At 41.8% G+C, this 12,028-nt stretch overlaps 1 protein-coding gene across 2 annotated transcripts in view; it reads right to left on the bottom strand.

The window, feature by feature from the left end:
• Positions 1-3,513: 3,513 nt before the first annotated feature.
• The window catches only part of LOC109864192 (ubiquitin-like protein 3), a 39,281-nt gene continuing 30,766 nt past the window's right edge, over positions 3,514-12,028 (bottom strand). Inside the window, exons 2-4 of one of the 2 annotated variants that reach the window (XM_020445170.1) lie at positions 7,990-8,098; positions 7,034-7,198; positions 3,514-3,630 (exon numbers count right to left, since the gene is read on the bottom strand). In XM_020445170.1, coding sequence (XP_020300759.1) covers positions 3,566-3,630; positions 7,034-7,198; positions 7,990-8,098 — 339 coding nt within the window. In that variant the 3' untranslated portion in view covers positions 3,514-3,565. The remainder of the gene's footprint in view (positions 3,631-7,033; positions 7,199-7,989; positions 8,099-12,028) is intronic. The other variant, XM_020445171.1, reaches the window with a different exon arrangement.

The following is a 12,028-nucleotide window of genomic DNA, read 5'->3' as shown; positions in this document are numbered from 1 at the left end:
AGGTAGAATGTGTTCAGAGAGTACACGTGTATTTTGTGTGTATATGTGTGTGGAGAATCGCCTACAACGCATTCGTCGTTTGATTGGATCTATCTACGATCGATTTACGGGCATGGTAAAATCCATAGCGCGGAATTAACTTCTTGGGTCTTAACGAGAGCGACGTTCTAGGCCCGACATATTCGCATGGACGGGTACACGAAGGGGATGGAGTGGTGAGAGGATGACGCGGGGCGAAAGGGACAAGAGAGGGTGGAATAATAGAGATTCCGACAGGGGGGGGACGAGAGGGGGGAAAAAGAAGTTTTCTATATAACAGGAAATATATTTGAGTTTTTTTCTCATTTAGCCATAAACTATTCATTAGAGATCCAATGTTCTTTCTCTCTTTCTTCTCTCACTCTCACTCTCTCACTCTTTCTCTCTCTCTCTCTTCTCTTTGCATAATCTTATATACTCCGGAATATACTAAACTCTCAAAGTGATGTCATATATAATATAATATTACTTCTTCTTTTTTTTTTTTTTTTTTTTAATTTGTATGATAATAAAGTTGCCTATTCGTACGAGAGCTTAAATTGCGCGTCAACGTGTTCTTCATTTTTACACACAGTGGCGGATGCACGTCGCGAAACATACGCACGTCGAAACGGACGATGCGTGCTCGATGTGCACACGCGACTTCGCGACAATAGGTGTTTTTTTTTTGTTTTTTTTTGTTTTTATATACGTGTACGGGTTGTCGAAAGAGGAGCATGTGCAAAAACACGCGAACGTATAAAACTCTTCGCAAGTCTCATCGTAGCCAAAAATAACTTTCTGTTCTCAATTGCTTTTTTTTCTTCCTTTTTTTTTTGTTTGAGTTCTTTATCTTCTCCAGAGAGAAGCTTTTCTAAGGAATGTACGAACACACGGATAACAAATTTGCGATAAAGATTTAGATGTTTAAAGGTTGTTTTGAACACCTGAAATCGGAAAAAGTACTCAAATAAAACGTTTCAAGTAAAAAAAAAAAAAAAACCTTAACGCGATAAAGTAGAGACTTAATTAATTATCTTACATCTTCGCTTTTCGCGCTAAATCTAATGTTCGCCTCAACTCTGTACGTTATCAAACGAAGCTTTGACATTTATTTCCTTTAACTTTGATGTTAAACGGAGGTTTAATGCTTGTTAAGATTTTTCGTGTCGCGCAGAGACTCGACAGAATCAAGATGCGTAAAAAAAAAAAAACCACATGAAAGCGTCGAGTTGACGTCTGAAAAAAAAAAAAAAAAAATAGAAGACCGGTCAAATTCGAGAAAGTTTATGCCCGCAGATTTTCGCACTCTTGTCTTTCAACATCCCATAATACACAGGGTGTATCTCCGAGCCAATCGCGCGCCACAGCGCCGAACGATACGCATCACGCGAGCGATCTCGACGCACACGGAATGAGTTTAAGAAAATATCGCAAGTCTCTGTCTCTCTCGCGGACGCTGTATTCGCGTCAGTCTCTCGAACCTACTTCTCTCTATCACATCGAATAACACCTACTGTTTTACTGAAGTGAGAGTCTGTGCTTCTCACCGCTTCTCTCGAATTCTGTCACCGTTTTCCTTCATAAAAGCACCAACGCGATAAATACCATCGGCGGGACGCAGCGATTGGCCGAGGGATGACCTGTATATACATACATATATGTATATATAATATTTATATATATATATTCGCTACCTGCATTATCACAACATAAATTTTATTCTCTCTTCGATTTTTTTCTCTCTCGCTCGCACATTTCTTCATTCGTTCCATCAACCTTCTCACACTCGAACGCGACACACTCACACTTATATGCAAGCACGCGCACGATCCCGTCTACGGTAATTATTATTAACGCTGCGGTGTATGTGTGTGTGTATTTGTATGTGTGTGTATGTGTGTATATATATATATATATATGTACTGGGAATAGTGGTTGAGTTTCCAAGCCTTGTAGCGCCTTTTCAGGGCGCGTATATCTCGAATAAGAACTCGGCGAAACCGACGACTACGTTTGCCACGTCGCTGATTTCGCTCTCTCAGGAAAAGTCTGTCACTTCGTGCCCGCGCCGGGAGTTTCCTCTTCTACGCGCCGGGATCTTTTATACGAACGTTCGCGAACACACAGCGCGATTTTGATCGTCTTTTCCATCGTCCGGAAACTTAAACTCTTTTCAAGGAATCAACTATAATTGCAGTCGAACCAAATAAGACATTTAAGTTTGACCGACGAGAAGAGTACGTCTCTTAGAATCACGAATTGATTCCAAGCTCTTTCGCTATTCCGGGAAAAGAGAACCGTGATTTTGAAACAAACCGGAATTAATCGATCGAAAGTGTCAATTTAATCCGCGGTTGATTGAACTTGCATTTTTTTTTATCTTTTCGCTCTTCGATATTACATGATTATACGCTTACGGTCTATAAAAAGGGACGAATATTATCTCCTAAATAAAATTTAATTAAGGCTGGCTGATTACGCCATTCAATCCTAAATTCAAACTTACATTACAATAATAATAATAATAATAATAATAATAATAATAATAATAATAAACGTTGCGATGCCATGAAGAAACACGATTATATGTGAAACTAACCGATTAATTAAATTAATAAAAATTGATTTAGGGTCGACTCCCTTTGAGCTAACTGGCTACGTAACTTCGCGGGAGTAATTTCTATCTTCTTTTTCTCCCTCGGACGTTCTAACAATGCGTAAACTGAAAGGGGAACGGCGCCGATGAAAAGGGGGGACGAGGGGAAACTCGGTTAAAGAGCGTTAACGTAATTAATTAATGACTAATCAAATCCTTTTCACGTCCGTCTGTGTATCACAACGCGTGTGCCGTAACGTTATCCGGAGTAACGTCGTTAAGCCCAAAGTTTAGTCGACCGTTGCTACCGGCGCAAACTCGGAGGAAGAGACAACGACGACGACGATAACAACGACGACAACGATGCCGCTCGGCGACACTCGCCGTTCTTTGCCGACGAACGATCTCCCGACGACGCTCTCTTGTGTCTGGTAAACTATAATAACGGAATACACATCACCGGGCTCTCCGTCCGCTCGTTCTTCCCGAGCGGATTTTCCTGACGAGTGCGTATCGATCGAGCACGCACTGTCGCCTCCTACTGCAAAACCGAGCCGACAATCCCCCGACCGCTGCCGCCGCCGGTGCGACAACGTGACGTCGTCATCGTCGTCGTCGTTGTCGTTGTTGTCGCAGCCCGCATCCGCTTCTCTCTCCCTCCTCGAGCGGTCTCAGGCGTTTCTCTTCTTTCACAATTTTTTTTTTCTCTTTCCTCTCGATCGACGGTCCCGTTCCCCTGGGTGCTACACTGCTCACGAAGGCTCAGCCACTAAAAACGTGTTATACATCAGCGTGAAATCTTAGAAACCATGGCTCGGCGCTCGGGTGAGCCCGCGCCGCATCACGCCCACGTCGCACGCCCATCCGCGCCAGAGATCCAACCGGGTTTTAATCCAACACACACTTGTCGCGGCGACGACGACGGCCACCGACGTCGTCGCGGCCGGCTTAGAGTATGCAGCAGGAGGCCGAGCAGCAACTGCTTCCGCCGCCTTTACTCTTTTGCCTCTGATCTGCAACAGAAAGTTACGATCGTTAGCTTCTCAGCTTGTTATTAGTTTTACGTGTCTCTTTGTTTTTGCATGTGTTTTTATCGAACATGTATAATCCGTCGTAAATAAAAACAATTTTATATAGTGTAAACACACATTAAAAGAAATACACCAATATAAATTTGCAATATAATATATAAATAATATAAATATAATTGTGAATCGCGCGCGAAGAGATTGCGAGAAACCGAAATTGGTTGTGAAACCGATGACTCGACAACTGGTTATAAACAATTTCGCAGAGAGTGAAAATTGCGAACGATTGAAAATTAAATGATCTTATTTACAATTAATCGTAACGTTATATTTTCGGAGAAATCGTTCAACAAAAATCTGTAAAACATCTGCGCGTATATGAGAGACTTAATACTCGATTTTTATTGGATTCAAATAAATCGGCGGGTCATATACGATAAACTTTTTTTTTTACTTTCAAGCAAAGGAACACGTCTGTTGTGTGTGTGTGTGTGTGTGTGTGTATTATTCTTGTCGTAATTATATTTATTCGTTGTAGTGGAAACGTTTAATAAGACTGGATTCTCTCTTGGAAGTAAATGATGAGGAGGATATTTAGGAAAACTCACGTTTCAGAATCTGAAGTCATAGAGTTCGGGATCGTCGGGCAGGATATGCATGTACTCACCGTTAGGTAGAATACCTGGAAAGATCAAACGGTCGTGGAGAGATTGTCGCCGGGATTTCATTATTAAGTGACGCGATAGAGCTATACGCGGCGTCTAACAACAAATCGATATTTCGCATCTAGCAGAACCAATATCGCAGCTACCACGCGAGAGAAATACTCAAAAAAACTTAGAGATAAAATCTGCGAAGTTGATAATCTCAAAAAATTGTGAGCCAACATTGGTCGTCCTAGGTAGCAAAATTCGATAAACGTTAAAAATAAAAAAAATAAAAAATAAAAAAAAATAAAAATACGTTACGAGCACAAAATTTTGTCTTGCTTCGAAAATTGGGAAAAAAATCTGAGAAATTCAGAAATATCTAAATAAAAATGCGCGCTTGAGTCCTCGCGCTCCTCGTGATTATTTCCAACGACCGTTTTCGGTCGAAATTGCGCAGAAATAAATTGCGCAATTTCTGCAAACTTCGCAATTTCGCATGGAGCACAACACGCGCGCGAGAACCGTTCGCGCGTGCTGAAAAAGCTGAATTTCTCTGAAAGGAAGAGCCTTCTCTCTTTTCGCGAAGTTGCACAACGCGGCGCGCTCCGTGCGCGACGATTATCTTCTCCGCCGATCAAAGCCGATTATCACCTGGCCGCCGCGTGTTTTATCCGTCGTACTTGGCGCCGTCTCATCGATTAATAATTAGCGAGTTATGCGCGTGCAAAGTCGGTGTCGTCGATGAGGAGGACAAGAACGGAAAATAAACCACTGAATTCTTATCGAACATAAATGAACGCCGTGTTATACAAAATAAAGTCTCGTTATTGAATCAGAATCGCGATTAACAAAGTTCGCATTCGGGAAAAGAGAAAGAGAGAAAAAGCGGAAGTGTGCGAGAAATGTAGTGCGCGGTTTGCGCGTGAGGCGTGTTGAAAACGCGCATTTTACACGAGATTTTATACGATTTGTAACGCGGAACAATGACGACGTTTTTGTACGCGAGAAATTGGATGTTGACGATCGCCGATCTCGTTCCCGACGAACGATTGTCCGAATGAATATTCGAGCTCTCCCGCTGATAGCCGTTCTGCTTGCGCACTGATTGCACAGCGAGCCCGAGTGTTGGATCGATAGCGATATGCGTGCGATGATTGCGGTGCAGTTATCAGTGCACTTGTGCGAAGACGCGAATGACGGTCGATAAACGCTCCGAATTTAATTCACAACAAAAATACTCCAAATTTTCTTCTTGAAAATAAACAAAACAAAAATTTTCCTCTACAAGAACTAAAAAAAAAAAAAAAAAACTGAAGCAAAAAATAGTCAAACAAAAACGTAATTGATCGCGTTTCGTAATCAATATGTTATTTTTTCCCTTGATATTCCCGACGCAAAATTGTGTCGAAAAAAAAAAAAAATATTACTTTTCTTCTCACAACTGTAAATTTTCTTCGAACAAAAACGTTGTTTGAAACACCGAAAAGTTTTTAAAACAGTGAACTATCTATTTATAAATGATTGCGTTTCATTATCGATGACATAAAAAAAATTGTTTTCTACGATGCATCCGACGCGGAAAACAACAAAAACGTGCCGTGAGAAATAACTGCCTCAGTGAATATTCATGCGTGCGAATTGTCATCAAACAGGCGGCTAAATACGGCTAATCGATATAATCCCGTTATAATGAATATCGATGGCGCGCGACATTTTCAGTGTAACGAGACGCGATTGAATCCCCGTGTCTAATACGCGGCTTGATATAACGAACTTTCGCTGTAACAAATTCAATTTGAAGATCCAACGGCAACTCGTTGTAACAAGATTTCGCCGTAATAATTTACGCAAGCCAATAGAGAAAGAGAGATATAAAGAGATTCGGCCGAGAGCAAAAGAACACACGGCGAACATACACACACACACACACACACACACGAGTGCATGCGATTTTCAGCTGAAGATATTAATAAAAGTGCGGTCGAGTGTGTGCAACGTGTTTTTATACGGGCTGCAGGGAATTAACCCTTAGCCGGGTAATCTATTTTCCCCGGGAAAAGACGCGTGCTGTATAAAAATATATGCACTTTTAATATCACGCGCGCGCGCACACACGTGTGGGTGTGTGCGTGTGTGTGTTTGTGTTAACATTCAAGTATTTTTCACTTAATTAAAAACCACGATAATTAGAAAAAAAAAAGTAAGATAAAAGTAAAAACGTGTGCAGAAGTAAATTGAAATTAATGTTTCAAACATTATTAAAACGTAATAATCTCTTGATGTTATAATTTCCCGGGTTATTTTACCATTTATAGCTTGAATGACGATAATTTCCAGTAACTTCGTCGGAGAATGAAGTTTCACGATGAAGTGGCGGGGTTGCGCGCGGATAAAGACTAACGGAAACAATGAGGAACGACCGGGTATTTCACGGTCTCCCATTTTATGGTCCACGATGGCAGTTTAATTATCGTTTCTGCGACGCGCTACAGGGAGAGGGGTTCATTTCGCGAGAAAAAGAAAAGACTTGCTCGCGCGCGTGTCTGTTTTTCGCTAAGCTTCACCGTGGAAGCGAAAAAAACGCGCGCGCGGGAAAAAGCACGCGATGTAATAAAAAGTTTCACGAACGACGACGACGACGACGACGACGACGAGGAGAAGGAGGAGGAGGATGACGAGAAAGAGAAGGAAGCGAAGGGATGGCGCGGACGAAAAATTCTCATCACTCGCGAATTCACCTTGAGAATTAGGCTCCGGAAGATTCTCCCGCGGCACCAGATGCATCACCGTAGTTTTTCCGAAGGGAAGCCCAAGAGCACCGAGCGTGACATTGCTGTGCAGGAAACGACCCTGGTAGATTAGCCGCAGGATCTCCGCCTTGGCGACCGCCTCCTCTGCCCAGTCTGCAACACGAAGATAACATTTCGCGGGAGGCTGCTGAGTGCTCTCACGATCCAACTGTTCGCGGAAACTTTCTGAGAGAGAGTACCGAAATCTTCTTGACAAAAAAAAAAAAAAAAAAAAAAAAAGAAAAAAAAAGGCAGAAACGCGGACTCGTAAAAAGCGGCGGTGGTAGTGGAAAATACGACGTGAGGAAAACGGAAACTCCTTCACGTTGAAAGTACAATTCCGCGTTCTCCGTCTGTCTATCTGTAACTCTACGATATCCTTTGCTTTTTAAATTTTCTTTTTTCGGTATTATTTACACTCGAACGAAATATTATTTATTTACTTTGTATTTAAGATTCGAATATTCCGATTTTTTGTAGTAAAGTACTTAAAAAAACAAACGCGAATTTTTGAAATACATTTAATAAATAATAATAAATAATATTTAATAAATAATATATATATATATCTCTCTCTTATAAGACGTTATTAAAACTTCACATTTTCTGTGAAATTTTAATTGTCTCATCATTTTCTAGATCTTAACTTAACGATTTTTGCGTTACGAAAGAATGAAGAATCTTAAACCTGGACACGTTCTGTGAGCAATTTCGAGCCACTGTGACACGACGGCGCGTCTGTAATTAATGGAAATAATTGCAGGCAGCATCGTACACACACATACACATACACACACACACACACACACACACCGGGAAAGAACCCGCCGCTCCGGCAATTATATTAACGTTAATGGACGGATCGGGTGCGAGCCGAGTTTCGAAACGGCTATGACTAAACTCACCTTCCGGCCAATTTTCAAACACATGGTGCGCTATATCTCCCGCGGAATCGCTCGGACTGAATAGGAACTCTTTTGTCTTGCCACTGACGAGGATGAGGCGTAGATTTATCTGTAAAGCAGAAAAAAAAAATATATTACTGCGGTTAGATAGAAGCCAATTACGTAAATAGAAATCATTCTTGCAGCGGTTGCGCGCGCTGTGCGCGCGTTTTCTCAAAATAAAACATTTTCATCCTTCTATTTGGAACAATAATTTGTATTTCTCTCGAAACAAAATAAATATTTGTCGTTCGTAATACGTGTTTGTGTGGTATTCTCGCATATCTCTTATATTCATATTTATATTACCACGCGTGTACAATATAAAATTCTCTCGTGCTTTGCTATTTTCGTTTTCTACCCACAAGGCGATTTTCAAGTATACGGATTTTTCTGGGAATGACAGAATGTATACATAGACGAACATATTTGTGTCAACAAACATGAGGTTCTCCGACGCGAGGTTGCGCCTGGAAAGTAAGCAACTCGCCGTACACGGGGAGTGGGCGACGGGTCGCCTACTTCGCAGGCGCTTTCAATTTGAAAAAGCGCTTCATCAGAAGAGACGGTAAAAAAACAAAAAACAAAAAAAAAAGATCTTATTGACCTAATCTAAAATTGATAAATTATTTATATTGCTGAAAGAACAGGTGCTCGAGTATTCTGCGCTCTGTACTCGATTACAGCGCGAGTGATACAATGTAACGTAACAACGTACTAACAGCGCAGTGAAGTGCACTTCGCGCATTATTCCTCCTCTCTTCTCTTCTTGCGAACACTTCATGAATTTTTCGCGTCCACTACTAGTGAACGGCAAGAGCGAAGGGAGAGATTAAACACCAGCATTCGTCGACTCTCGAACGTGCGCGGCACGACCAGAGCCGGGGTGGCGAAATTGCCGGGGACACATTTCGGACCCTTCTCTCACGGACGAATTCAATTATAACGTAGCGGGCGGAAAGTGCGAAGATCGGACGCAACATAAATAATTAGCGGCGACGCCGGAGGCACGGAGAGGGATGTTCCCGACACGACCGCTCGTGAACCTTTGCGGTCCTCGTGGCCGCGACAATCCGCTGGTTAAAGCGTTAAATCATCGTTCCCCGCACATTATCGTCCAGCCGCACGCGAGACTTCCCCTTGGCATTGTCGGAAATTTTGTCGGAGGCTGCGGCTTGCAGCTCGGTCTGCGAAGTGTATAACGTGCGAATAATACGTGCGAAACGTTACGCGATAATGAGGGCGTAAATGAGGAAACTACGCGCTCTACAAATTTATTTTCACGTCGTCGTCGTCTGATTCGAAATTACTCCGCCGGGACACTTTTGGCGAACACACACACACACACATCGGAGGATAAAAAAAAAGAGGAACGTGGAATTTTCTCGAAAAAAAAAATAAATTTTCTCGCGACACACGCATTTTTCACGCGCCTCTTCGCGTCGCGAAAATGCCGCATGAAAATTTCACAGCGCTGCTTTCTCGTCGCGCGTCGCAAGAATTTCATCGAACGACGTCTTTTTGCGACACAATCCCGCGGATTTTTCCGCATTAATCCATCACAACAGCGCGTGCGGATTAATGTTTCAGATTATGCACGCGCGCGCGCGCGCGCGTGTAGTTTGTTTAACAAACATGATGTTTTTTATATATTTTTTTTCTTTGTACGTGTGTTTCACTCGCGAGTGTATCTCTCGTCGAAAATTATTTTCGCGCTCACGTGAAAACAGTCCATAACTCGATATAAAAAAAACCTCCTCGCTTTCGGAATATCATTTTTGTTGAAAGTATCTTTATGTTGCGCCGTTGGCGCAAATAGCGCCATAAAATTCTGCACGCTCGTGACAACATTTATGAGACTGGCACGTTTAGTTTCAGTTTTTTTTTTTTTTCCGTACTTTCACAAATGCGAAAAAAAACTGAATACTGAAATAACTGAAATACTCAGTAACACGTATTATTATTATTATTATTAATACACGGGAGAATGTCAAAAATAATTTATCAGCGCAATTATGTTAAATTAATTTTATTTAATGTGATTGTGCATGTGTATATGTTCTACGTGTTTGTTCCACAACATGCAACGAATCGAATTTACATCTTTTTTTTTCCCAATCTGTCGCCTGTCTTCGCGACTGAATAATCCGCAACTTCTGCGCTCTAACGCGGCACGATAATTATAAACATAAAACCGCGCATAATTCGCGGAAACACCGCCGTCGCACAAGCACGGCGCAACAATGCGCTTCATAAAACGCGCCCTCCGCGTTTCCTTCTCGTCGCGAACGATAATCGCGTTCCGTCACTTCCTAATACGTCGATAACGAGATATCGGTTTTCGCGGACTACGACGACGACGACTCGGAGTAGTTCCGGAAATTCCGCATTCGAGAACGGAATTTGCCGCAAAGTTTATTCGCACGCGAAACCGCGATCCCATCGATCGACAAGTCACGACCGACAATTCGTTCATTAACGCCCGAAAAGGAACGAAAGAGAGAACAGAGAGAGAGAGAGAGAGAGAGAGAGAGAGAGAGAGAGATCGAGGAGGGAAGATGAGAGGGAGCACTTTACTTTTGCTCTGTGGTTGAGGAACTTCGGAACGTGCGCACAGAAGTGGAGTGGTGCTCCCTTTCGGAATAACAGTCTCTCGAAAATCCGCGCGGCAAATCCGTGCGTCTGCGGAAGTCGCGTGAGGGCTTTTCGAGGACGGCCGAACCCTCCTCAAAGGGACTTATTCAATGTGATCTCCCACCATAGTCGATTACGTGCGAGTCACGTGCCTCGAAAAATCCACGAACTCTCCGAAATCAATCCTTTCCGATCGCGTTTTGCGATTTATCGTGCTTTCCCTCTCCGACATTCGGTTTGCTTTTTTTTTTTACGCGCACTGACTCTCAAATATTAAGACCGGTAATTGCACAAAAACCATCGAGATAAAAGATTGATCGACGAGAGAGAAGTGAATTAATTTTCGCTAAAATAATTGACAGCGATCGTAAAACAAAAAAAAATCTCGACGTTAAAACGGAAGAAAATTTGTGCCGCAAAAGAGCGATATTTAGGTTACACCGGTATATCACGCCGTTACATATTCTTAATAGGTCGGTTCTACAGTTTCTAGCTCATTCGTGCAGGTACCATCATCTGGGTATCTAGCGGATCTAACGATGTCACCGCGCGCCGCCCATGTCGAATATTGTGTCTCTTTCGTCACGCACGTCGGTCCGACCGAACTTTCGCTGCTTTCACCGCGCGGGAAAAGTGCGACAATAGGCTCTCGTTAATAAAACAGAAAGAGAGATCGCGATTTTTAATTCAAACTGTATTTTTGAATTCCTCATTAAACATCTTCAGAAGTTGATCCTAATTGCCACTCGATCGAGTAACTTTTGGTGCAATCACTATTTTTAAAAATCTGTGATACAAAAATAAATCCAATAAATCTGCAAGCGTGATTAAAGGTGAAAAAAAAAACGATCGCAGTATCATTTCCAATGTTATTACGTTCCGTCGTCTTTTCTTACCAGAAAAAAACGTTTGTAAATAATCACAATCGATTCTATCAATCTTGATTGGCGCCGCTTTTATCTCGACGATGATTGAATGTTTCTCGGATGTGTTTCTCGATTCATGTCGTACGAATCAAGAGGAGCGGTACTGCCTCGCGCCGTTCGAGCGCGACTTTGTTGCGCGTGTCTTTATAAACGTAACTAACATAGTCACGTGATAGTGAAAAGAGGAAAAACAACACGTGACTGTACTCTAGTCGCGTGACTTCAAAAACGTGACTACAGTAAAGTCACGTTACAGGGATTCACCGTAGTCACGTGACCAAAGTCAGTAACTGTACCGTAATATACATATAATGCATACAATACAAGGTATAATATTATAAATATATAATAGATAATATATATAATATATATATTATATATAATATTAGTATATATATTATACTATATATTGTATATACTATTATATATTATATTATATA

Source organism: Pseudomyrmex gracilis, unplaced genomic scaffold (assembly GCF_002006095.1).
Source record: "Pseudomyrmex gracilis isolate BER0280 unplaced genomic scaffold, ASM200609v1 scaffold_18, whole genome shotgun sequence".
Classification (NCBI taxonomy): Eukaryota; Metazoa; Arthropoda; class Insecta; order Hymenoptera; family Formicidae; genus Pseudomyrmex; species Pseudomyrmex gracilis.
The sequence above is the reverse complement of the archived record's forward strand: the minus strand, read 5'-3'. Positions and strand labels throughout refer to the sequence as shown.